This window comes from Hypanus sabinus, chromosome 2, assembly GCF_030144855.1.
Source record: "Hypanus sabinus isolate sHypSab1 chromosome 2, sHypSab1.hap1, whole genome shotgun sequence".
Taxonomy (NCBI): Eukaryota; Metazoa; Chordata; class Chondrichthyes; order Myliobatiformes; family Dasyatidae; genus Hypanus; species Hypanus sabinus.
The window spans coordinates 173514396-173542213 of record NC_082707.1 but is presented as its reverse complement, the minus strand read 5'-3'; the positions used below and the strand labels follow the sequence as shown (position 1 = coordinate 173542213).

Genomic DNA, 27818 nt, shown 5'->3' with positions numbered 1-27818 from the left:
CTGGGAAGGCCTGCCGGGAGCCTCCACTCGGGACAGCGCCACCCAGCGGCCGCCGTCCTGGGAAGGCCTGCCGGGAGCCTCCACTCGGGACAGCGCCACCCAGCGGCCGCCGTCCTGGGAAGGCCTGCCGGGAGCCTCCACTCGGGACAGCGCCACCCAGCGGCCGCCGTCCTGGGAAGGCCTGCCGGGAGCCTCCACTCGGGACAGCGCCACCCAGCGGCCGCCGTCCTGGGAAGGCCTGCCGGGAGCCTCCACTCGGGACAGCGCCATCCAGCGGCCGCCGTCCTGGGAAGGCCCGCCGGACTCCAGGCGACCTCTCAGCTGGAAGCGTTTGCTTTTCATTACCCGCTCTTTTCCGAAATCACTCCTGTGGGGTGCAGGTGCATCGTGTGGGTACCGGAACAACAACGATGTCTGAGAACTTAGGCTGAGGTTCCGCTCTGGGAGTTCATAGATGCAATGATGGACAAAATCATGTTTACTGTGATCCTGCCTGACCCACTGAGATCTTCCAGCGATGTGCGTGTGTGTGCTCCTTTGTTGAAGATGGTCGCGATTAGAGAATTTCTGATGTTTCCTGTTGCATGCTCCTTTGAGGATTCATGACTGGAGATCTTCATGGAGATATCTTTTTGTTCCAGGCCTTGTCAACTTGAAGTTGTCTATGACACTGGAGAGGCCAAATTTGGAATATTGTGCGCAGTTTTGGTCATCTACCGACAGGAAAGATGTAAATAAGGTTGGAAAAGTACAAAGAAAATTTACAAAGTTGTTGCCGGGTATATAGGACCTGAGTTACAGTACCTATAGAAAGTATTCACTCCTCTTTGAAGTTTTCATGTTTTATTGTTTTACATCAATGAATCACAGTGGATTTAATTTGGCTTTTTTGACACCGATCAACAGAAGAGTCTCTTTTGTGTCCAAGTGAAAACAAATTTCTACAGATTGGTCTAAGTTATTACAATTATTGAACACAAAATAATTGATTCCATAATTACTCATCCCCTTCTAGTCAGCGTTTAATAGATGCACCTTTGGTAGCAATTACAGCCTCAGAGTCTGTGTGTAAAGGTCTCGGCAATAGAGTTATCGGGACACCATCATGACGGTGTTTCCTTAGCAAGCTATTCTTGTTTTTACGAGGCCGAATTGCTAGCTCAACGCTCAATGCGAGTTGGATTCAAACTCGGGAACCTTCGCTCTGGAGTCTAGTGCTGATATTATTGCACCACCAAGCCGGATTACATCTGAGGAATTTACTTTGAGAGGGGAAAGATCCGGTTGTCATGATCCATGTGGGTACCAACGATATAGGCAGAGTGAAGAAAGAGCTTCTGCTGAAGGAATTTGAGCAGCTAGAGACTAAATTAAGAAAGCAAAACCAAAGCCACGTGCAGATTGGCATAGGGTCAAGAAGATGAGAGAGTTAAATGCATGGCTCGATTGGTGTGTGAGAAGAGGATTTGAGCTCTTGTGAAATTGGCACCAGTATTGGGGAAGAAGGGAGCTGTTCCAATGGGACGGGCTCCACCTGAACCGTGCTGGGACCTGGATCCTAGTGAATCACAAGACTAGGTCTGTGGATAGGGCTTTAAACTAAATGGTGGGGGGGGGGGGAGTTCAACAGATTGGAGAACTATGGATAAAGTAAAAGAGAAAAGTGTGGATAAAGATAAAGTAAAAGCAAAAGATAAAGAGTGGAGTGAAGAGTCGAGTGCAAAAGAGAAAAAGATTACAAAATTTTAAAAGCACAATGTAAGGGCACTTTATCTGAATACCCGTAGTATTCGAAACAAAGTCAGTGAACTTGTGGCACAGGTCAGTATGATTTAGTGGCCGTTACAGAAACGTGGTTGCAAGGTGGAGGGGACTGGGAATTAAGTATCCAAGGATATCAGGTAAAACGGAAGGGTAGGCAGGAAGTTAAGGGAGGTAGGGTAGTGCTCTTAATTAAGATGAGATCAGGGTGATAGTGAGAGACAATATAAGATCTAAGGATCAGAATATTGAATCCATCTGGGTCGAGATTAGGAATAGTAAACAGAAAATCACTGGTGGGAGTTGTCTATTGGCCACAGAATAATAACATTACAGTGGCACAGGCAATAAACAGAAATATCTGAGGCATGTAAGACTGGAACAGCAATTATCATGGGGGACTTTAATTTGCACATAAATTGGGTGAGTCAAGTTGGCCGAGACAGTCTCGAGGAGGACTTCATCGAATGCATCTATGATAGCTTTCTTGAACAGCATGTTACTGAACCTTCAAGGGAAATGTACTATCTTAGATCTGGTCCTGTGCAACGAGACAGGTAAAATTAGTGATCTTGTAATTAGGGATCCTCTTGGAAAGAGTCATCACAGTATGATTGAATTTCTCATACAATGGAGGGTGCAATAGTTAGATCTAAAACCAATGTATAATGCCTAAACAATGGAGATTACAATGGGATGAGGGAGGATTTGGCTAGTGTAGACTGGGAACAAAGGCTATATAGTGTGACGATTGAGGAACAGTGGAAGATTTTCAAAGAAATTTTTCACGGTGCTCAATGAAAGTATATTCTAGTTAAAAACAAGGACAGTAAGGGTAGGGAGAGCCAGTCTTGGATAACTAAGGAAATAAAAGAAGTCATTAAACTAAAAGCTCGTGTGTACAAAGTCGGTAGGAGTAGAGGAAAACTGGAAGATTGGGAAAACTTTAAAAAGCAACAAAGAACCACTAAGTGAGCAATGAAGAAAGGGAAGATAGACTATTAAAATAAACTAGCACAAAGTATAAAAATGGATGATAAAAGTTTTTGTAATTATATAAAGCAGAAAAAGGTGGCTAAAGTGAACATAGGTTCCTTGGCGAACGAGAAGAGGGAATTGATATTGGGTAACAAGGAAATGGCCGAGGCTTTGAATGACTATTTTGTGTCAGTCTTCATTGTGGAGGATACGCCTAACATGCCAGAGAGAGATGTTATGGATGCGATGGGAGGTGACGACCTTGATACTAGTTATCACTAAGGTAGCCTTGTGGGCCTGAAAATAGATAGGTCCCCTGGTCCTGATGGAATGCATTCCAGGATACTGAAAGAAACGGCAGAAGTTATAGTGGAGGCTTTGGTGATGATTTACCAAAATTCTCTGGACTCTGGGCAGGTCTTGGTGGATTGGAAGATGGTGAATATCACACCACTGTTCAAAAAAAAATGTAGGCAAAAGGCAGGTACTTATTGGCCAGTTAGTTTAACATCTGTAGTTGGGAAAATGCTTGAGGTTAATTCTTTTTACAATATTTTTATTCAGAAGAAAAAACAAGATTTACAGAGTGCAACACATAGATACATCTCAACATAACTTGTGTACATTCATATATCATAATAAAATTGATCAAAATGTTAAAGCATAACACATAAAGGTATACCACTCTGTAATCAAAAATTTAAAGATAGGTCATACATCATAAAAGAAATTTTTTATATATAAAAAAAGTCAACCCCCTACCAACTACCAAAGAAAAAAGCTGATAGATGACAATGGATAATTAGAAAAAAAACATATTCACTTAAGAAGAGAAGATAAAAATATACATAAAAGTCTGTGCACTGTTAAACTTCAAAAATCGGAAAAGTAATTTAGGAAAGGTCCCCAAATATCATAAAAAGATTGTTTCGAATTTAAGACTGAGCAGCAGATCTTTTCTAAATTTAAATACGACATAATATCACATAGCCATTGAAGATGTGTAGGAGGGATAGACTCCTTCCATTTAAGCAAGATTGCTCTTCTTGCTAAAAGAGAGGTAAAAACTAAAACCTGTAGGTTAGGAGTATTTAAAGTTATATCTTCATTTGCAATAATACCAAACAAGGCAGTAAGGGGATTTGGGTCAAATTGGACCCTAAAAAGTTGTGAAAAGGTATGGAATACTTTCCGCCAAAACGTTTCAATTGTAGGGCAAAACCAAAACATATGAATTAAAGAGGCATCAGCAGAGTTGTATTTATTACAAAGTGGAGAAACATTCGGGTAAAAACTGGAGAGCTTCTGTTTAGAAATATAAGCTCTATGAACCACTTTAAATTGTAGAAGAGAATGACGAGCACAGAAAGATGATTTATTAACCCATTTAAGAATTTTATTCCATCTATCATCAGAAATCTGACAATTTTTCCCAAGCTTTTTTTATTTTATCTTAAATGTCTTGTCTAGAATCAATCAACAAGTTATAGATACCAGTAATAGAACCATTAACAAAAGGTTTTAAATTTAAAATATCGTCCAGTAAATTTTTATCAGGACCTATAGGAAAAGTAGCTAATTGGAAACGTAGAAAATCTCTGATTTGAAGATATCTGTAAAAATGTGATTTTGGGAGTGCAAATTTATTTGACAATTGGTCAAATGAAGCAAGAGATCCTGAGATAAATAGGTCCCAAAAACACTTAATACCTAGTTCATCCCAATCCTTAAAGACTTTATCAGTCATGGAAGGGATAAAAAAAAATTAAGGAGAATGGGAGATGATAATGAAAAATTCGCTAAACCAAAAAATTTTCTAAATCCTTAAATCCTTAAAGTTCACTTAACAATTATGTTATCTGTTGTTTTATTTGCTGAAAAAGAAGAGTATGATCCAAGAAGAGAGACAATAGAGGAATATTTTACAGAATTAACTTCTAAGGAGACCCATGATGGGCAATCTTTACGATAAATATAATAGGACCAGAAAGTAATATTCCTTATATTGGCAGTCCAATAGTAAAACCTAAAATTGGGTAGGGTTAGTCCACCTATCTCTTTATTTCTTTGTAAGTAAACTTTACTTAAACGAGCTTTATTATTCCAAATATAAGAGGTTAAAATTGAATCTAAAGAATCAAAGTAAGTCTTAGGTATAAAAATAGGTAAGGCCTGAAAAAGATATAAAAATTTAGGAAGAACCTTCATTTTAATCGAATTAATACGGCCAATTAGGGATAAAGAAAGAGGGGACCATTTAGAAAGCATCTTTTTCACATAATTCAATAAGGGGTTTAAGTTTTCTTTGAATAAATTCTTGAAGTTTTTAGTAATTGTTACACCTAGATATGTAAATTGACTTGTAACAACTTTGAACGGAAATTTGACATTTGATGATATTAGGTCATTTAAAGGAAATAGCTCACTTTTATGTAGGTTCAGCTTATATCCTGAAAAAGAACTAAACTGGGAGATTAAAGAAAGAACCAAAGGTAAAGAAGTTTCAGTGTTAGAGATAAAAAGTAAAATATCATCAGCGTATGATGAAATTTTATGAGACAGACCTTCCCTTAGTATACCAGAAATGTCCTTAGCTTCTCAAAGTGCTATTGCTAAGGGTTCTATAGCTAAAGCAAAAAGTAAAGGACTAAGAGGACATCCTTGTCTAGTTCCCCGGTGTAATTTAAAGGAAATTTGGTAGCTAGTAATAACCTGAGCGGTAGGAGACAAGTAGATTAATTTAACCCAACGAATAAAAGTTAATTAAGGCGTTCTTATCACTTTAACACTGTCTTGAGGTTTTGGATATGTTCGTTGGTACAAAGCTTTCAGCCAGAGACCAGGTGCAGATGCTACTCCAAAATTAAGCCGATTATAGCGATAAAGCCCTTTGTAAGTGTTTACGATGAGAAACACCTTGGACTGTTCTTCCATCTCCATCTGTAGATGGGCCTCAGCTGAAATTCTTCATCAGAAAGGTTTGCAAAGAAGTCCTCCATCCTGAGCAGAGAGTATTGATCTAATTTCAGTGCTGGGTTGATGGTGACCTTGAAATCACCACAGATCCTGACAGACCCATTCACTGGCATTGTCCATATGGGCTCTGCTCAATCTTGGAAACATTTCCTTTGGCCTCCATGCAATCTAGCTCATGGATGGTATAAGGAACCAGATGGGCTCTGTAAATCTTGGCATTTTAATTTAACACTATTTTACTCTTGATATGTTTGAGTTTTCCAATGACACCCTTGAAGACTGTTGTGGCATCATTCAGTACCTTTCTTAATTCGCTTTCAGTTGATTTTCTTGCAGGGGATGTGGCATGCAAATTGTGGATGGATCTCCAATCAAATTATAGTTGTCTCAGTCACTCACAGCCCCACCACGTTGGCCCTCCTGTTTTACTACATACAAGCTCAACGTGGCTTGTGTGTTTCACTGTTACAGATGTCATTCCCACAGGAGTTACCTTTTTTCCCCAGTTAAGTTCTTAGCTGAATGTCTGCAGGCTTCAGTTAAGTATCTTTGAAATGTCATTCAGACTCATTCTGTGGAATGACTGAAACAGCCAAGCCAGTGTCCAATTCTATTTTAATTAATTTGCAGTTCACTTCTGATGTACGCTATACTTCTTCTTCGTCATTGTTTGTTTTCACGTTGTAAATCTAAAGGCTATTCTTTTCCATGTCACTCTCATCATTATCAACAATATGCAGATCAGTGCAATTCTTGAAACTGCAACTTCACTGTTTACCTTTTTTCTCTTCCTTGTGAAGTGTGCCCAACATGCTCTTTGTATGCATCCTACTTTGTTGCATTATTTGCAAGTTTCACCTATAAACCGGCATTATACGTGAATGCCGTATACGTGAAACCTTGCCACAGCAGAAATACAATTTGTTCAGCCAGGCAGGTTTCTTTTTAAATGTTGCTATTTTGTTCACTCACTTCCATTCCTGACTGCAACTCAATTGTGTCTCTGACTGCTGTTTCCATTGATACAGCTATTTCAACTGCTCTTTTAAATGTGAGTTGTGCTTCATTTAGGAGCTTTCTTGTAAGATTTCACAAACTGAGTGATCCCACAATGCATCATTAAGCACAACACTGAACTGACAATGCTCAGATACTCTTTAATTCAGCCACATAAGCTGAAGTGGATTTCCCTTCCTTTTGATTCCACTTATAAAACCTAAAGCGTTCTGCAATCAACAACGATTTTCATTCTAAATGTTCCTGCATTACTTTCATGATAAAGCTGATTTCAGTTGGTTTGGTTGGTGCAGTGAAATTTCAAAGCAAATTTCACCCATGAATTACACTAAGTACCACTGGCATTTGTTATGCATTGCCTATTTCATTTGTTTCAAAATACTGCTCAATTGTCTCAGTATACATATTCCATTTACGAGTTGTTCAATTGAACACATCTATCTTTACAATGTAGCCAGCTATTTCTGATTTTCCTAGTTTTATTTATTATCATTATCACCTGGTACTCACAGTTTGTGAATCCATGAATTTCATCCATTTTCTGCCTTTTTTCCAGCTCAGCCGTCTCTCTCCTTCTGGAGAGACACATGCTACGTTGCTTTTTTAAAAAAAAAAACTTGTACATCTCACTGCGCTTCTGAAGAAAAATATGCTGTGGTTCAACAGGTAGGTAGTTGTCCTGGGTTCATTTTAAAACTTACTCATTACCACTGTTCTGTTTTGTAACTCCAAAACATAAAAGTAATTAAAAGAAAAACAGAGCTGGGAATAATGTGTCTACTTCGTTTGTACTTTAGTGAGGTGCACACATGATGTGGTAGAATTGTGACTATGAAATTTACATACTCTTACATATAACTCACAATGAATTATGTAAACAAATAAGGAATGCTTAATCAAACAATATATTTACAATATTATTCAAATATTACTGACATATTAAATACACATCAGCAACAGTGGGTTAAAAATTCTTTTCATGAAAATCGAGGCAGAGGTCTGCACAGTTGAAGAATGTTCTGCATAGTTTCACTTACTGTGAAGAGGTTTGCAACATATTGAAGCTTGTGAAGGTTTTAATCATTTTGTACAGATAATTTAAGAGCAGAGATATCAAATTATTTTGAATTCATCAAAAAAATTAGAAGTCAACATGAATAAAGACTACTAATTTACTATATATGACAGCTTACTAATAGTTTACTAATATCATTTACTGACAAAATAGTCCCAGTGGCTGGTAACTATGAAATGTTGGACATAACCTTATCTATGATAGATGTCTACAATATGTCAATCAGAGGCTAAACTACTACCAGGAAAGCAGAAAATGTCATTAAAAAACTAATTCTACAGGGACCAGATATAGAGACACAGAAATCTATTTTTTATTAATTACTGTCAACAGATCTTTCCTGAATATATATTAACATTTTTTTGGTGATAATTACTTAATTTCAGCTGATTCATCAACAAAAAATAAAGAAATCTACAAATAAACAGGATATGTTTTCCTGGATATTTTGCTGTTTTCTAATCGAAACATTAATTTCAGAAGGATGCCTTAGTACTCTTCACTACTCTGATGCAGGGTTGTGCATTCTGGGAGAGCAAGTTTGACTTGATCTCTTAAGATCAGGAGCTCTAATTAAGTATAGAAGAGAAGAACCACCTTGTCTAAAATTAATGTGTATTATGTATTTACAGCATTTTCTGGACCAATTTCAGCACATGCAAGAATTTATAACTTTCTTCCCATGTCCTCCACTGTCCTGTATTTTATGTTGCACATTATCCTCAAAGAACTTGCTAGTTTCTATCTTTGTTATACCCTTCTGACTTTATTTTTTGGACAGAGGGTATCACTGCACAGAAGATGTTGTGCAGAATAGGCTCATTAGACCAGTTTAATTTTTAATGTATTTCTCTCTCAATCTTGGATTTTTGGAAGTATTTCAGATCTTGAAATTCCTCAGTTTTTTTTTCAAAACTCATATCACTTCATCCTGCTTTCATTGTATGAGTTGCTTGAGTAACTTCTCCCTAATGTTACTTATTGAAATATTTGCTTAACTTTTAGTTTTCCTTTCTGTTTGGCTTAACATTCCTATCCATTTGGCCAGGAAATGTGTAGAATCATTCTTCTTTAATGTAGTTACTTCTGTTGTTGTGACAAATTAATGTGCTTTTACAGCTACTGGTAGATCTCCTGTGTATTCCCACCAATTTATGAAGTTAATGATGAAATAATTATCAAGATGATGTACTACAACATTAGATTTATCATTTTAAGCTCTAAAGTTGAATAGCCTGAATTATTCCAGATACATGTTAGATTCAAGGAGAGGATTTCTTTGATGGATCTTTTATTCTTCCAAGAAAGAGGATGTTGTTTGTATTCTCTTCATAGATGATGAGGAGGAATGGTCTATTGAATTTGATCGAAGACTGATGGGACAAAGGAACAATTTTTACATCAGTGACTGCAGCTGCTTCAGTGGCCTTTTCATCAATGTCCAGCGCTGCTTTATGAGTAACCTAATGAAATGAAATTTTACAAATAACTTAACATTTGGAATGTTTGTATGAGATCCCCCCCTCATTCTCCTGAACTCGAGGAATACAACCCAAGAGCTGCCAGACGTTCCTCATACGGTAACCCTCTCATTCCTGAAATCATTCTTGTGAATCTTGTCTGAACCCTCTCCAATGTCAGTGTATCCTTTCTAAAATAAAGAGCCCAAAACTGCACACAATACTCCAAGTGTTGCCAACTGGTTAAAAAGAAAAGCATAAAGTAAATATGAATTACATTGGAAACAATCCCAAAGTCCATTGTTGTGCAAAGTGCTTATCATGTTGCCAGACTAAGGTACTAAGGTAGTCCTTAGGGTTGTACAAGTTCATTCAAGAACTCGGTGATCAACGAGAAGTAGCTGTGGTCCTCAGTTTCTGTACCTTCTGCCTGATGGTAGCTGTCAGAAGGGGGCATGGCCTGGTTGGTGGGGTTCTTTGATGATAGATGTTGCTTTCTTATACTTTTGATAGTGGAAAGGATATACCCATGATGTAAGTACACTACTCTCTGCAGCTTGTACATCAAATTGCCATACCAGACCATAATGCAACCATTTTGGATACTTTTAGCAGTGTATCTGTAGAGGTTTGTTAGAGTATTTGGTGACATGCTGAACCTTGTAAACTTTCTCAGAAAATGGTGTGCCTTCCTTGTGATTTTATCAGTGTGCTGGCTTTGATTTAATTGCGCTAATTTAAATAGATTTAATTACTAATAGTTCTTTAAGTTTTTGGATACATTTGCATGTTTATGAATGGCACCAACCTACACAGTTAGCCTCTTTAAGGAAACACCAGGCCAATATATTGATGACTTTCTACTAATTCTGCTATAACAGGAAATAATTTTTCCTATTCCCCTTTGAAACCCCTTAGAATTCAGTGGGTGATGAACCTTGTATTCTCCATCATAAAGGTCTATAGAGGCAAGTCTCCAAATTAAAATCAGCGTAAATTTATTCAAAGTACATGTATGTCGCTATACATACAGTTTTAATGTAAATATTATCTCCTAATCTGTTTTCAATCAAGTTGTAACATCACTGGAACTACAACATCTCAAGTGTCTCCTCATTGGTCATCTTGTAGCAGCCCATCGAGTGAGGCAATACCTTTCCCAGAATAAGAGGATAGGGTCAATGCTTGACTCTCCTATTGATTTGGCCAGTGTGTGCTTGGTAGAATTTTTCTACCAGTTTGGGTCTTTTTAATCAGTTGGCTATTGTGTCACAGAAATAGTGTTCCCACTGTTTGGAAGGAGGCTCATCATTAATTTAATACATCATCTTTGCAGAATTCTTTTTTGAGTGTATAGCACTTAATTATTAGGTGCCCCATCTCCCATCTCTTTATTAGTTTCCTTAATCTCTCCTTTGATCTTCCACTTTTATTATGAAAGATGCTAATATAGGGTAAGTACACATATTGCAGATGTGCAATGAGATAGTTTGATTGAAAATACATGGTGTATGCCTCATCTTTTGAAAATGTATCCCAAGAGTATCAGTGCTATCACTCTGTCTATGCTACGAATGCCTTTTCAACAATAAGACACTTAAAGCAGGAAATAAATAATCTATAGATTACTGATAAATTCCCCTCCCAGCCACAAACCATTTAGAATTTAAAAGACACACAAAGTGCTGGAGGAACTCAGCAGGTCAGGCAGCATCTATGGAAATGAATAACTGGTCAACGTTTTAGGCTGAGACCCTTCATTGGGACTGGGTTGAATTGGCTGTAGCCTGGTAGAATGAATCTAATTAAACATACAAAGTTCTGACAGGGGTAGACGTACTGGAGGTATGGAGAAGGTGGTGGGTCTCAGAGGCAGATTCTCAATTTCTAGAACAAGAGATTTAGGACTGAGATATGCAGTTCTTCACTCAGGATGGTGTATGGGTGAAATACCACTCTGAGAGTAGTATTCACTCTGTCCCACAGAGTGCTATAGAGGCCAAGTCACTCCATTTTTTTTAAAGCATATTGAAATAATTCTGGACACAAGAGTGCTATAGGGATAGAATAGGAATTTTGTATTGAGATTGATGATTAGCCATGATCATATTCAGTGGCTCCTGCTCCTATATTTTGGACAGCTGTGCACATTATTCATCCAGATGAGCCAACAAGTTATAGATACTTCTGGCTGAAAGAGGGTCTTGGCCCAAAATGTCTTCTGTTCATTTCCATCCGTAGATGTTCCCTGACAGGCTGAGTTCTTCCAGCATTTTGTCTGTGTTGCTCAAGATCTCTAACATCTGCAGAACTCCTGTATCTCTTCTTTTCTTCTTTGCAAATGTTGGCCTTCCTAATAATGCTCACACACAAGGAGTGAATGAAAGGAAAACTGAGACAGGAGCCAGTTGGCTCATTTGGAACGCTGCCCAGTACAATGCTGTCCTGAAATACCAACTGAAGTCATCACTGGGGCACCTCTAGTAGCAGTGGCGTCACATTATCTATTTCTTACACCGCAATGGTGTATGCTTAAAATAGCAGCCCTTTACTAAACTTGAGTCAAAATATAGCTATGCCCAAGTTTGGAGTTTATACTTAGAACTTCCTGCTCTAAATCTCACACTTTTGGGCAGATTAAAGAGAAACTTAATATTTTTGCAAAATCTCAAATAGCTCTATAGGTTTATCATCAGTAACTGAAATAACAACAGTCTGAAATAACCCACAGCTTTATATCCCATCAATTGCTGAGATTGACCGGTAGCTCTCAGTTACAACAATATCTTCTATTGACCAGCAGCTCTCTGTCATTGCAATACCCTGAAATGGTGAGTGACTCCTCGTCCCTCCACTACCCTGAGTAATTAGGCAGTTTCATCAGTCCTTGCAGTATCTGAAACAGATGGGCAGTTTGAAATGTTTCGGAACTAACAAGTAGATCCCAGTTTCTCAAAAATACCATCAGATTTAAGACAGTTACCAGGGACCAGCGATTTCCAGAACCGAATTAATAACAAACCTCAAATTCCACCTGGGTAGCCTACAACCCAATTATATGAAAGTTGAACTTTGCAATTTCAGATAATCCTTAACCAATACCTCTCCCCTCCCCTCTAATCCCTTCTCTCTCTCTTTCTCCTTCTGATCCACCCTTACTACTCCCACTACAGTTCCCTGTCCCATCTACTGCACCCCTGCTCATCACTCATTTTTATTCCCATCATGGTTTCATCCACCTGCCACCCCCATCTGGATGCATCTGCCCAGTACTCCCTTATCAGCTTCTTTTCAGATTCTGGCACTTGTAGCCTTTGTGTCACCACTCATAATCGTCCAGCTAATGTCTCCACATTCACCAGCCCCCTCCTTTTTCCTCCCCATGTACTTCCACCTGTAATCCATCTGCCTCTGTGATGCACCATCAATAACTCTCGGAGACGGGAGGCTAACAACAGGCTTTTATTAGATGCAAGGGACCACGATTACCAGCAAGAGACCACCACACAACATCCTGGAGACTGAGGGAGGAGCAATGTCTCCAATCGCCTTTATACAGGGGTCTGTGGGAGGAGCCACAGGAGCAGTCAGCAGAGGGGTGTGTCCAGACAGGTAGATGTAGTTCACCACACTCTGTCTCCCAATTCTACCCCTCTGCCTTCCCCACTCAACTTCACCTACCGATCATTCCTCACCGCTCTACACCAGTCTTACCCCTTTCTCCCACTCATCCTTATACTGGCTACCTTCCCTTTGTACTCTAGGTCTTAATGCAGAGACCTGATTCGAAACATCAACAGTTCCTTTCCCCTGTAGATGCAACTCAGCCCACTGAAATGCTCCAGCAATTTGCTTTTTGCCCCAGAATTGACAGTACCATATTGTTGCCTTTCATTGTTGATTCCTGAAATTAATCCACTCAAATCATTTTTCCCCAAGGCCAAGAAGCACTCTGTTTGACTTCAATTGTTCAACACTGAAATGGAACAAAATATCAGGATAAACAAATCCTACAACTTACCTTTGAAACTCTCATATTTTCATTTTCACTTATTCCAAGCAGATTGGCATTGAATGTAAATAAATCTCTTACACCCATTTCTGTGAGAGTGTGTTCCAACTCATACAACTCTGATAGTGATAGTTTTGGAAAGAAGATCCTTTGGTGTTCCCTGTTCCACAAAATATCGAACAAGGGAGAAAGAAAACACAAATATTTTCAATCAAACGGCAGTTTTACAGGTATGATAATTTAAACTGACTTTTGAGAATGAGTTTTTAATTACTTCTTGTAAGACAATTTTTGACGCCACTCTTCAAATTTTTCTCTGGAAAGATTTTGTTCTACATATTCTAGTTGTTCTTCTGCTGGCAGGATGGCGATCATGGATGCATTTCCGAAATAAGGAAGTTTGATTACAGTGCTGGAAAGTTCATAGTCGTTCATCTTATTTAACTGACTCTCTTGGAACATCATTTGAATCTTTACCTTTCTGGTTTTATTTACATTAAAAAATGCTTCTTGAGTGTGCGCTGTATCAAATGGTTCCTTCCATTTTCCTGTCAGACATAAATGAAACAGAGTTCATTCTCAGTGACTGATCCAAAAGGCATGGGAGTTTTCTTCTGGAGGGAAGCAACAGAAAGGAAATTATTGACCAGTTAGCCTGACCTCAGCGGTTGGGAAGATGTTGGAGTCAGTTGTTAAGCATGAGTTTATCAAGTACTCAGTGGCATAGGACAAGATAGGACAAAGTCAGCATGGTTTCCTTAGGGGAAAAACTTGCCTGATGAACCTGTTGGAATTCTTTGAGGAGATTACAAATAGGATGGATAAAGGGGATGTAATGGATGTTGTATATTTGGATTTTCAGAAGGCCTTTGATGAGGCACTGTACATGAAGCTGCTTACCAAGTTAAGAGCCCATGGTATCACAGGAAAGTTACTAACATGGTTAGAGCATTGGCTGATTAGTAGGAGACAATGAGAAAAGGATCCTTTTCTGGTTGTTCTGCAGGGATTGGTGTTTGGACCACTTCTTTTTATGCTGTATATTGATGATTTAGATGATGGAATACATGGCTTTGTTGCCAGGTTTGCAAATGATAAGAAGATTGGTGGAGGGGCAGGTAGTGTTGAGGAAACAGGAAGGCTGCAGAAAGACTTAGATAGATTAGGAGTTCTGATATTGTGCACGACCTGGTTGTTGATAGAAAATGGATTAGGACTGGACTCTATCATGGCTCCATCTGTTGGAAAAGATGTCAAGAATTAAAAGGTAGAACTGGTTAGTAATTTATGCTGTTTGTACATTAGCTCAAGTTTGATTGTTGCACAGGATTGAATGCATGGCTGAAAGGATTTATGTGGGAGAGAGGCATTTTGAATGGCCATCACTTGTATCTTTTATTGGGGGAATTAAGGAACTACTCCTTTAAGAATGGCTTGGCTGAACCAGGGCTGGATCTAATATACTTGCAAGTTGGATAATAAGTATTGTAGTCAGTATGGGAGTGGGAAAGGTGAGAAGGAATAGTTTCAAAGAAAAAAGTCGAAAGCCGAATTAGGAATGTGGTTATTAAAGGGACATAACAGTAAAGGGATATATGAGGGGTGACTAATAAGTTTGTGGTCTACCACATTTATTTTTCAACATAGTCCCCTCCTACATTTACACAATTAGCCCAGCGGTCGTGGAGCATACGGATCTTGGACCTCCAGAAAGTGTCCACAGCATGGGTGATTGATAAGTTCGTGGCCTATGGTAGAAAGAGATGAGTTATACAGCTCTCATTACCTGCACATGCACGTCAACTTTTTGAGTGATTATACAGAAAGTTGGAAGTTAATAACACATCTCCTTCTATCTTGGGCCACAAACTTATCAATCACCCCTCGTAAAGTGTTTAACCCACATTTTTAGTAATAGAAGAGTGACCCTAACAGTTAGGTGTGGGGCAGTCAGGGTCTGACTCATCAATAGTTGGGTGTAATAAGGGAGGACAGGAGGTTGAATACAGGGCCCTGGTAGAGGACTTTGTCGAATGGTGCAAGCTGAATCATCTGTAGCTCAATATCAGTAAGACAAAGGAGATGGTGATGGACTTTAGGAAGACTGAGCCTGCATTGCTCCCTGTTACTATTGCTGGTGAGGACATGGATGAGGTGAGGACCTACAAGTACCTGGGGGTGCACCTGGATGACAGACTTGAGTGGAGCACCAAAACAAAGGCTGTTTACAAGAAGGCCAGAGTTGCCTCTAATACACTGGAGGCTGTGGTAGAACAAAGGACCCTATGGAAAATCCTGGCAATTCTGGACAATGTTTCTCACCCTCTGTATGCCACCTTAGCTGAACAAAGGAGTACTTTTAGGAATAGGCTAAGATGTATATGCTGCTCCAAAGAGTGCTATATGAGGACATTCTTACCTTCGGTCATTTAGCTCTATAATGAGTCAACCTATAGCCGGGGAAGTGATGACCCTTTCCTGTTAGATTGTTTGAGTTAGCTTATTTTTTATTCTTCCTACTTCTCTTCTAATATTTATATCTGTGCACTTGTGATGCTGCTGTGACACTGTAATTTCCTTTGGGATCAATAAAGTATCTATATCCATCTATCAATCACACCATGGTTGGAATTATTGAGCAGATTTTGTTGCCTAGAATTTCTGTATCAAATTTCTAATAAAATTATTTATAATGCTTATATTGTAATGTCAAAGAACTTCTGAAAGTATAGTTAACAAATGGCATGTATAATGTTAATATACTATACTTGACTCACCTTTAAAAAATATGTAGTTAATAAGCAATAGTTTAGTTGAAGGGTGAATTGTGGTAAACATCTCTGTAATTTTCCCCTTTGTCTTCTTTTTAAGGTAATCGTTCAATTGTTGTCTGGCATTCTGAGGATCATCCTTAAAATCTAAAGTAAAAACTTTTGCATTGTAAAACTTCTGGGTTTCATTTAGAAACCTTGGCAATACATCAAATCCCTTTTGAATATGAAGAGAGTTTCCTATAAGCAACTGCATCTCACTGTTTTCTGCAGTCAGGGCCTGTAGGAGTTGCTGGTATCCTCTGCTCATTTGTATTATTCGTTCCTGTGTCATGTTTTCAAAGTGAAGTACCTTGAAAAGCTGTTCCTGAGTTGCCGACCTGGTTCCCAGAGACAGCATGGCTAAAGCTGTGGAAATGCCCAAAGGTGAGAGGAGGACATTTGAGGAGCTCTGGTTAGCAATTTCCTTATAGAGACTGAAAGCAAAATCAACATTTGCTGATGAAACTTCTGCCAAAGCAGATTCTTCACCATGTCCCTGAATATTTTCTTCATAATTCTCATGACGTTTCTTCTTTACTGTAGAAGCTTCTGTCCCAGTTAATAAGGTAATGATTAACAGCAAAATCACTGATGGCATCATAATTTTCTCCAGCTGATTCCTATTTCAAATGAAAGGAAATTTGATTATTTTAATATATTTTCTTCTGCCTTCTTTGTAAATTATATTTCTTGGATTGTGTTTAAATTATATTTCTTGGATTATGTTGTGAAATTTGTCATTGTGCATCAGTAGTACAGTGCAAAAATACGTTACAATAAGAAATATAAAAAGTACTGCATAAAGAGAACAACATAGTGATATAGTGCTCATGGTTCATTATAGTTCAGAAATCTGATAGCAGAGGGGAAGATGCTGTTCCTGAAACATTGACTGTGTGTCTTCAGGCTCCCATACCTCTCTCCTGATGGTATTAATGAGAAGATAGCATGCTGTGGATGGTGAGGTTCTTAATGCCATTGTTAACCTGCCTTGTCTGAAGTTGTTAAAGTGATCTCATTCATCTTGGCATTGGTTTAAGTGGGTGGGCAGGTGGTATTTTGTCAAAAAATACACTTTTAATTTAATTTATTGTTTCAATATATTGATACCATTTAGAAGTAACTAACAAGGGCCTTTGACAGCACTAGGTCTCAACAGGCCATCATGACATTTCAGGGGTAGAGTTTCAGGATCCACCATCTGAGGCCCAGTTGCTGCCCACAGGTCATTCCATTATTCCACTGAAGGAAAGCCCTCAAGATTTTCAAAGGAACCACATGGCTGCTAAAAATAAGTGAATTTGCAAGACGTGCAGGAATGGAGTATTCCGGCAAGGGCTCGAGCAAATATGATCCAGACCACTAACAGCATGCAAATTAGCGGGCTGCTGAGGTGAGGAAGAGATGCAATTCACCACAAATTGCTGAGTAATTCAAATTCAGCATTTTATTCTGATTCTTCAGTGGATCTCAAATTCTATTAGATTCCTTCCACGTTCCCCCTTTACTTCTTCCACCTATTCTCTCCCAGCTTCTCACTTCATCCCCCTCATCACCTGCCAGTTTGTACTTCTTCCCCTCCCCTTCCCCAGCTTCTTATTCCAGCTTCTTTCCCCTTATGATAAAGGATCATTATTCCCCTCCATAGATGTGGTCTGAATTGTTGAGTTCTTCCAGCATTTTATATGTGTTGTTCAAGATTTCCAGCATCTGCAGAATCTCTTGTGTTTATAAACAGTAAATGTATTATTCTAAAAGGGTTATAAGTATGAATGGCAGGCAATCAGCTACTTTTTCAAACCGGAAACATGTACAAATATATGATTTTAATCTTTAAGATTGTGAAATGCTTTAGAATATTTTTAAAAGATCAGAATTTAAATTTGATTTTTGTTTTCTTACTTCACTGACTTATTCAACTTTAGTTATTCATCTTTCTTTGCCTAATTTAATATTGAAGCCTTGTGCTCTAATCACCTTTCATTTATTGCTGCTCTACCTCTCAATACTTAAATCCCACTCAAATACATCCTTAGTTGCAATTCACCAAGTCTAGAATTTCACCATTGCCTGTACTATACATTGGCAGTTGGATTTCCAGCAATTCTATCAGTAATACGGTCTGTTGCCCTGATTGAGTAACACCTAGCCCAATTAGTAAGATTCTGTACTCCATGGTTGCAAAGGATGCAGAATTACAATGTTCCGTCTCAGTCTTCATACTGTACATCCTAGAAGTGTGGGTCCTAAACTTACTCTGTTCAACTGGCTACATTCAAACTCCATTATTTCCCCAGTAAGCTGTGAAACAAAAACTACAAAGTGGGAATAAAAGCATCCTTAGTCATAAGATCCAATTTAATATCTCAGTGCAACCTAACATCAAACCACCGCTGACATACTCATACAAACACACACCATTTCTCACATGATGGTATTCATTTTTCTCCCATTGCATGATAACAATTAAACAAATAGTTGGGGCAGAGAATGATGACAACCTCATCTGCCATCCTGTAGTTTTGCAGCTCATGATATCATTTTTGCAATTTCTTTAACCTGTTTCAGCTCTGCCAATGGCTCGATCACTAGTGTGAAAAGTAGTGGTGATAAAGGGCAGCCCTGCTGGCTGCCCCTCAGAATACTAAAATTATCCAACCTAATACCATTAGTGAGAATCGCAGCCAAAGGGTCATTATAAAAAACCTTCACTCACGTAATAAAATTACTGCTCAAACCAAATCGTTCTAAAGATACGGTCATTCGACACGATCAAAGGCCTTTTCTGCACCTAAGGAAACCACCAAGCTGTCCGCTGCCCGTTGCTGACATGCCTGAATTACATTAAGTAATCTTCTGATTTTGTTAGATGATCTACGGCCTTTTACGAAACCCGTTTGATCCTCTTTTATGATGAAAAGGTAACACAGTTTCTAATCGCAATGCTAAGGTTTTAAATAAGATTTTAAAGTCAACATTTAACAGTGAAATAGGCCTGTAGGAGGCACAATCTTCAGGGCTCTTTCCTTTCTTAAGAATTAGGGGTATATTAGCTTCTCTTAATGATGGTGGGAAGAGACCACAACTAAATGCATGATTGAACATGTTTAGCATAGGCTCTGATGCACCATCAATAACTCTAGGAGACTGGAAGTGAATGATAGGCTTTTATTACAGTGAAAAAAGGACCACAACCATGTCGAGACTGAGGGAGGAGCAGTGCCCCCAATCGCCTTTATATAGGGGTCTGTGGGAAGAGCCACAGGAGCAGTCAGCAGAGGGGCGTGTCCAGAAAGGTATACATAGTTTACCACAGGCTCTAATAATAACCCTGTGAAATCTTTATAGAATTCACTAGTGAGTCCATCAGGATCAGGGGCCTTCCCACTTTGGAGCTGTCTCACAGCTTCCTGTATCTCATGTATTGATGACGGAGCATTGAGGAGGGACTCTTGTTCAGAAGAAATGCCTGTCCTGAAAAGGGACTCCATCCTAGATCATCCATCATTACATTGCTCAGATTGCTACAATTTATAATAAAAATTCTTAAACACAACATGAATCCTTTGAATTACTAGTGAGGGCTCCTGTCCCATCCCTAATTGAAGCAATAGTCTGAGAGGCATTTTTCTTTCTAGCTAAATAAGCCAAATACCTACCTGGTTTTTCACCATGTTCAGACAATCATTGTTTAGCAAATGTCAATTTTCTTTTGGCTGCTTGTGTAAGTAAAGAGTTTAGTGTACAGTGTAGAGCTGTGTTATTCTGTAACTTGGCTGCAGAAGGCTTATTAATATAATCCTTTTCAGCTGCTGCAAGCCTTGCTTACAGTAGGCACTGCTGTTCCACAGCTTGTCTCTTCTTACTAGCAGAGTAGGAGATAATTAATCCCCTTGCATGGGCCTTAGTGGTTTCCCAGAGCATCGATGGACTACTAGCTGATTTGGAATTACTGTAATAGATTGGAAAGTTTTGAATTCGGAAGTAGTCTATAAATTTATTATCTTTTAGAATAAAAGGATTCAGCCTCCAATGTCTAGATCGTGCTGAATTATCTTTGGGCTTAATATTTAAATATAATGCTGCATGGTCAGAAATAGCGATATTTTCAATTGTGCAGGATACAACTAAATCTAGGAGCATTTTGGGGGTTAGAAAAAGTCTATTCTGATGTAACACTTGTGTGGATTAGAAAAAAATGTGAAGTCTTTATCTGAGGGATATAACAACCTCCAGACATCTGCAAGTCCTAGTTCTCCACATATGCCTATGATTTTTCATGGGCTTATGTTTCAGACATGATAGAAACAGAGGGATGAAGGGTGGGGGGGGGTGGCATTGCTAGTCAGGGAAAATGTAACAGCAGTGCTCAGGCAGGACAGATTAGAGGGCTCGTCTACCAAGGCTGGAGCTGAGAAACAGGAAAGGTGTGACCTCATTAATGGGGTTGTATTATAGACCACCTAATAGTCAGCGAGAATTGGAGGAGCAAATCTGCAGAGAGATAGCAGGAAACATAAAGTTGTAATAGTAGGGGATTTTAATTTTCCACATATTGATTGGAATTACCATACTGTTAAAGGTCTAGATGGGTTAGAGTTTGTAAAATGTGTTCAGGAAAGTTTTCTAAATCAATATATAGAGGTACCAGGATGCAATATTAGATCTAATATTAGGAAACGAGTTAGGACAGGTGACGGAAGTATGTGTAGGGGAACACTTTGGTTCCAGTGACCACAACACCATTAGTTTCAACTTGATCATGGATCAAGATAGATCTGGTCCTCGGGTTGAGGTTCTAAACTTGAAAAATGCCAAATTTGAAGAAATGAGAAAGGACCTAAAAAGCATGGATTGGGACAAGTTGTTCCCTGGCAAGGATGTCATTGGTAAGTGGGAGGTCTTCGAAAGAGAAATTTTGAGAGTGCAGAGTTTGTATGTTCCTGTCAGGATTAAAGGCAAAGTGAATAAGAATAAGGAACCTTGGTTCTCTAGGGATATTGGAACTCTGATAAAGAAGAAGGGAGAGATGTATGACATGAATAGGAAACAGGGAGCAAATAAGGTACTTGAGTACAAAAAGTGCAAAAAAATACTTAAGAAAGAAATCAGGAGGGCTGAAAGAAGACATGAGGTAGCTTTGGCAGTCAAGGTGAAGGATAATCCAAAGAGCTTCTACAGGTATATTAAGATCAAAAGGATAGTAAGGGATAAAATTGGTTCTCTTGAAGATCAGAGTGGTGAGCTATGTATGTAAGCAAAAGAAATGGGGGAGATCTTAAATTTTTTTGAGTCTGTATTTACTAAGGAAACTAGCATGGAATCAATGGAAATAAGACAAACAAGTAGTGAGGTCATGGACACTATACAGATTGAAGAGGAGGAGCTGCTTGCTATCTTGAGGCAAATCAGAGTAGAGAAATCCCCAGGACCTGACAGGGTATTCCCTTGGATCTTGAAGGAGACTAGTGTTGAAATTGCTGGGGCCCTGGCAGATATATTTAAAATGTCGGTATCCACGAGTGAGGTGCCGGAGGATTGGAGGATAGATCAGTTGTTCCATTGTTTAAAAAAGGCTCTAAAAGTAATCCGGGAAATTATAGGCTGGTAAGTTTGTCATTGGTAGTAGGTAAATTATTGGAAGGAGTACTAAAAGGTAGGATCTACAAGTATTTAGATAGACAGGGACTTATTAGGGAGAGTCAACACAGCTTTGTGTGTGGTAGGTCATGTTTAACAAATCTATTAGAGTTTTTCAAGGAGGTTACAAGGAAAATAGATGAAGGGAAGGCAGTGGATGTTGTCTACATGGACTTCAGTAAGGCCTTTGTCAGGGTCTCACATGGGAGGTTAGTTAGGAAGATTCATTTGCTAGGTATACGTGGTGAAGAAGTAAATTGGATTTGACATTGGCTCAATGGGAGAAGTCAGAGAGTGATAGTGGAGGATTGCTACTCTGAGTGGAGGCCTGTGACTAGTGGTGTGCCACAGGGATCAGTGCTGGGTCCATTGTTATTTGTCATCTATATCAATGATCTGGATGATAATGTGGTAAATTGGATCAGCAAATTTGCTGATGATACAAAGATTGGAAGTGTAGTGGACAATGAAGAAGGCTTTCAAAGCTTGCAGAGGGATTTGGACCAGCTGGAAAAATGGGCTGAAAAATGGCAGATGAAATTTAATACCGACAAGTGTGAGGTATTGCACTTTGGAAGGACAAACCAAGGTAGAACAAACAAGGTAAATGGTAGGGCACTGAGGAGTGCAGTAGAACAGAGGGATCTGGGAATACAGATACAAAATTCCCTAAAAGTGGTGTCACAGGTAGATAGGGTAGTAAGGAGAGCTTTTGGTACATTGGCCTTTATAAATCAAAGTATTGAGTATAAGAGTTGGAATGTAATGGTGAGGTTGTGTAGGCATTGGTGAGGCTGAATTTGGAGTATTGTGTGCAGTTTTGGTCACCTAATTACAGGAAGGATATTAATAAGGTTTAAAGAACGCAGAGAAGGTTTACAAGGATGTTGTGGGACTTGAGAAACTGAGTTACAAAGAAAGATTGAATAGGTTAGGACTTTATTCCCTGGAGCATAGAAGAATGAGGGGAGATTTGATAGAGGTGTATAAAATTATGATGGGTATAGATAGAGTGAATGCAAGCAGGCTTTTTCCACTGAGGCTAGGGGAGAAAAAAAACCAGAGGACATGGGTTAAGGGTGAAGGGGAAAAGTTTAAAGGGAACATTGGGGGGGGGGGTTTCATGCAGAGAGTGGTGGGAGTGTGGAATGAGCTGCCAGATGAAGTGGTAAATGCAGGCTCACTTTTAACATTTAAGCAAAACTTAGACAAGTATATGGATGAGAGGTGTATGGGGGGATATGGTCTAGGTGCAGGTCAGTGGGACTAGGCAGAAAAATGGTTTGGCACGGCCAAGAAGGGCCAAAAGGCCTGTTTCTGTGCTGTAATGTTCTATGGTTCTATTTGTTTGGACTGTGAGGAGAGCAATTGGGGACCATTAGGCACTCTGTCCATCAATGGGTCCATGAGACAATTAAAATCCCACCTACAATAATGTTTTCTACCGAAAAGCTTGTAAGTTTGGAAAACGCATCTGTTAGGAATTTGAGAGGACGAGCTGGAGGGCAGTAAACATTGAGAATAGCACATTCCTCCCCATATATTCAAGTCTTAACAATCACAAATCTCCCATACTTATCCTTAATGCAGTCTAACAACTTAAAAGGTAAGTTTTTCCTAATTAAAATGGCTACCCCCTACTCCTGGTATTAAAAGATGATCAAATCCACTCAGTTGCAGTTTTAGATGTTCTTTATCATTTAAAAGTGTCTCCTGCAATAAGGCTATATCCACCCTTTCCTTTTCCAGGTTTAGTAGGATTTTCTTTCTCTTGATTGGTGAATGACTGTCCTTAATGTTCCAAGTGCACAATTTTAATATATTACTGGTCATAACCCTTTATAACAATCATGAGACTCCGGAGGAGAAGAAACCCAACTTAAGATCAGCTGAGCAACAATAAGTAAATAAAAAAACAAAGCGCCAACAGTGCTGAACAAGAGGACTTACCCCACACTTAAAGGGGATATCAACCTTCTCGTGCCCCATATTCTGCCCCACTGCCAATATGGCATTTAACATAGTCAAAACTGAAAACAGGACATAATTTATCAATCCATCGATTTGTTACCGTCATGTTTAAGCTCCTTCAGGCTGGAGCAGCACCGCCAGTTTAAACAAATAATGAAACTGTAATCAATAATCAAAACAAAGACATTACTCATCCTATAAGATATCTTGCCATCGAGTAATGAAAAGGTAAAATAAAGCGACCATCGAGCATGTTATTGTCCATAACCAGGGCTACACAATATACTGTATACATTCTTTAGCCCAATGTGTCCACAAAAGTTTTAGCTTTGCCAGGAGAATCAATTATCTTGGTGGTCCCATTGTAGGTGATTTTCAGCGCCGCTGGGAATATCAGGAAATTCTGGATTCTGGATTCTCTCAGCCGCTTCTTTTCCTGGTCGAATTCCTTGCGCTTCCAAATAATGGCTGCCGAAAAATCTTGAAAAATCATCAGCCTGGATCCCTCATATATTAAAGCCTGAGCATCAGTCCCACAGCATCTTGAAGCCATTGGCTGGGGCTATTCGGCGAGACCCCAAATATCTGCTCCAGACATAGGGCTAAAGTCACATAAAATTACATTGTATGCGGATGATGTTCTAATTTTCTTATCAAATCCTGCTGTATCAGTGCACCACCTGATACAATGCATCAATTCATTTAACGCCTTTTCAGGTTATAAAATCAACTTTACTAAATCAGAAGCTTCTGGGGAATCTGCAACAGGTACCTGACACTCAGGGTGTTTTCCCCTTTAAGTGGTCGCAGACCATTTAAATGTGTCCTTACGAAGGGTCTCGGCCCGAAACGTCGACAGCGCTTCTCCCTATAGATGCTGCCTGGCCTGCTGTGTTCCACCAGCATTTTGTGTGCGTTGTTGTTTGAATTTCCAGCATCTGCAGATTTCCTCGTGTTTGCAGACAGGTTTTGTTTACTTGGGGATATTTATCACACCTACGCTTGATCAATTGTTCAAAGCTAACTTAACAGTTATTTGACAAAATCAAACAGATCTGGAGCGATGGAGCACTCTTCCCATTTCTTGGCTTGGCTGAATATCCTTGCTCAAAGTGAACATTCTTCCTCGTCTGCTCTACCCAATATGAATGATTCCAGTCATTTTTACCCAACAAATACTTAAAAAAATAAATAGTTGGTTTGTTTCTTTCATTTGGAACAAAAAAAGACCCTGTATTAAAATGTACAAGTTACAACTTCCCAGTGGTCTAGGGGGTCTGGATTTTCTAGACATCAAAAAATATCAATTTTATTTATAAAAAAATATCCTTTTTATATTATGTGGTTGACTGGGTTTGCAGGGACCCCTCCTCAATTTGGCTAGACATTGAAGCTTCACAAGCAAAATGCCCTCTTATTAATTTGCCTTTCCTCAATAAGATGAAACTAGTTAAGGAATATTATTGCAATTCAATAACAATTAATACAGTCAGGGCTTGGAGGACAAATTGAGGGCAACACAGTGAAAATATCACCCTTCACTTCAATAACCGGCAGTCCAGATTTTCAGCCTGGCATAATGGATTCTGGATTTCTAAGGGTATTTTCCATCTAGGAGATTTGTGTGATGAAGGAATGATGATGTCTTTCAGTCATATAGTGCAGAAATTTAACATACCCAACTTTTTTGTTTCTTACAGAAAAAAACATTGCTAACTGATTTCTATAGTTCTGACATAGAAAAGAGGGTGTTTTGTTCTAAGGGTGAAGACTCCATTAGTACATTTTACAGCATCCTGAGGAAATGTTCTTGTGGAGAGTCGGAGCCCCTGGGAGGGATTTGGGAGGAAGAGCTGGGAGTAGAAATTACAGCGGAAACATGGGAAGACATTTGTGATAATGCAAAGAAGATTTCAGTTTGTAATAGCATTGCAACTCAAAATTTTATAGAAGTGAAGGGTGATGCATAGAGTCCATCTGACTCCAGATCGTCTCTCGAAATTTAAGAAGGGGGATTCTCCAATGTGTCCTAAATGTAAGATAAATACTGGATCTTTCACCCACTGATTTTAGACTTGTCCCAAACTTCAGGCATACTGGAGTGATATTTTGAGTGAAATGGAAAAGATTCTGAAGATGGAGTTTGAACTGGACTTGGTGTCTTTTCTCTTAAGCTTACCCAGCAGTCAGATTATTAATGCACATCAGAAAAAACTTTTTAATGTCCTGACTTTTTGTGCAAGGAAGGACATTTTACTTTGTTGGATATCCGATAAGGTCCCTGGACCTTTTGGTTGGTGTAAATTAATCATGGAATACATTCCTTTGGACTTTTTGGCATGTATGGTACACTCAAAAACAAATAGTTTTCATAAAGCATGGCAACCTTTTCTGCAGTATATAGATGTAAACCTGTCTGCTATACTAATAAGGGCTTTTGTATAGGATGTTGTGGTAATGTCTATATTTTGACAGAAGTGATATCTGATATCTGTGAGGGGAGGAAATGTAAATGTATGGGGAAATTGGAAGTCTTATTATGCTGAGCAAAAAAAAATATAATTTTTTTAAAAAACTTTCTGCTCATGATTATTAAATCATGAACACTTGCTTTGAACAATTTTTTTGGAAACCTGAAATATCGCCTTCAGTTTAGTGAAGTAAATAAGCACAGATTCTTGCATAGATGATAGCTCTAAATTGAGCTAATCAATTATTATGATTCCCAATAATATGAACAATATGCATTTTAAAGCTGTTCAAAAATAACTCTAATGATTTCTTGAAATAAACTGCACTGCTCAACAAAATATTTTACTGATACTTTACCAATAGTTTCCAGATCCACCTTTTAGCTATTCTTCTCAGAGGCAATGTGGTATTTGTGATTTCTTGCTCTCTTGTTTTTAATTTAAGTAAATGAACAGTTGTGAAATAGTTGGACTTTAGGGTCTTGGCAGGGAGGTCACTGTTAGAAAGTCAACAGTAATGTTATTTACTTGATACACATGCTTAGTTTGCAAAACCTCTTTTTGTATTAATTATTAACGTTTAACTTTGTTGTTTAAATGGAATCACATTGCTGAACTTTTGGAAAAGAATTATGCTGATTTATTTCTCACATTGGAATGTATTTTGTTTTAATCACATATAATTTATTTGTTAGAAAATTTTAATCAGGAAATTCTTCAAGTTTTTTAAAGACTGGTCAAGAAGGTTCAATTGCTTGGCATTCAGGATGAGATAGTAAATTGGATTCGATGTAGGCTTAGTGGAAAAAGCCAGAGAAAGGTGGTAGGTGTTTGCCTCTCTGACTGGAGGTCTGTGACTAGTGATGTGCTGCAGGAATTGGTGCTGGGCCCATTATTGTTTGCCTTCAATATGAACGATCTGGAGTGATTATGTGGTAAACTGGAACAGCAAATTTGTGAATGACACCAAGATTGGGGGCATAGTGGACAGCAAGGAAGGCTAACAAAGCCTGCAGGGTGAACTGGACCAGGTGGAAAAATGGGCTGAAAAGTGACAGGTGGAATTTAATGCTGACAAATGTGTGGTGTTGCTTTTGGTAATTTGGAATATTATGTGCAGTTCTGATCACCTGACTACGAGGATGTTGTCCCATCTTCAGGACCTGTTATAGGAATGGGCTAGGACTTTATTCTCTGGAGTATAGGAGAATGAGGGGAGATTTGATTAAGGTATGGTGGGACTGGAACTAGAGGTCATTGGTTAAGGGTGAAAGATATAACATTTAAGGGGAACCTGAGGAGGAATGCTTCATTCAGAGGGTGGTGAGAGTGTGGAACGAGCTGCCAGTGGAAGTGGTGGACGCAGCTTCAATTTCAACATTTAAGAGTAATTTGGATAGGTACAGGGATTGGATGCTACAGCCCAGGTGTGGATAGATGGGACTAGGTATAATAATAGTTCAGTGCAGACTAGATGGACCGTTTCTTTGCTGCAGTGCTCTATGACTCTATGACCCTTCTGATGTAAATGGCAGAAATGCCTGGTATGGATGGGCACCTCTTTGAGTGTAACAAGATAAACTGAGAAGATTGGTAAAAAGGCATGTGGAATTCTTGTCTCTATGAATAGTCACTAGGAATATA

General features: G+C 38.8%; 1 protein-coding gene and 1 long non-coding RNA gene across 4 annotated transcripts; one reads left to right on the top strand and one right to left on the bottom strand.

The window, feature by feature from the left end:
• Positions 1-292: 292 nt before the first annotated feature.
• LOC132387140 (uncharacterized) lies at positions 293-16278 on the top strand. 2 transcript variants are annotated; one of them, XR_009509783.1, is made up of 3 exons: positions 293-739; positions 7289-7398; positions 16151-16278. It is a non-coding gene; the product is annotated as an uncharacterized LOC132387140 (long non-coding RNA). The 2 variants fall into 2 exon arrangements; XR_009509787.1 differs by having other exon boundaries at positions 293-1578.
• Positions 7619-26620, bottom strand: LOC132387123 (serpin A3-1-like). Of its 2 annotated transcripts, XM_059959480.1 has the most exons (5): positions 26533-26620; positions 16057-16712; positions 13554-13827; positions 13289-13439; positions 7619-9270 (listed from the first exon to the last, which is right to left on the bottom strand). In XM_059959480.1, exons 2-5 carry the CDS (start codon positions 16691-16693, stop codon positions 9070-9072), a joined length of 1263 nt encoding a protein of 420 aa, XP_059815463.1. In that variant the 5' UTR covers positions 16694-16712; positions 26533-26620; the 3' UTR covers positions 7619-9069. The 2 variants fall into 2 exon arrangements, with proteins under 2 accessions (XP_059815463.1, XP_059815458.1); XM_059959475.1 differs by lacking the exon at positions 26533-26620 and having other exon boundaries at positions 16057-17900.
• Between the last annotated feature and the right edge of the window lie 1198 nt (positions 26621-27818).

Coding starts and splice junctions, on each gene's coding strand:
- LOC132387123 (XM_059959480.1), bottom strand. CDS start 16,693: ATGATGCCATCAGTGATTTTGCTGTTAATCATTACCTTATTAACTGGG. Junction 13,440..13,553: donor CAAAAATTGTCTTACAAGAA/GTAATTAAAAAC, acceptor TTTGTGGAACAG/GGAACACCAAAGGATCTTCT. Junction 9,271..13,288: donor AAAATATGAGAGTTTCAAAG/GTAAGTTGTAGG, acceptor TCATTTCATTAG/GTTACTCATAAAGCAGCGCT.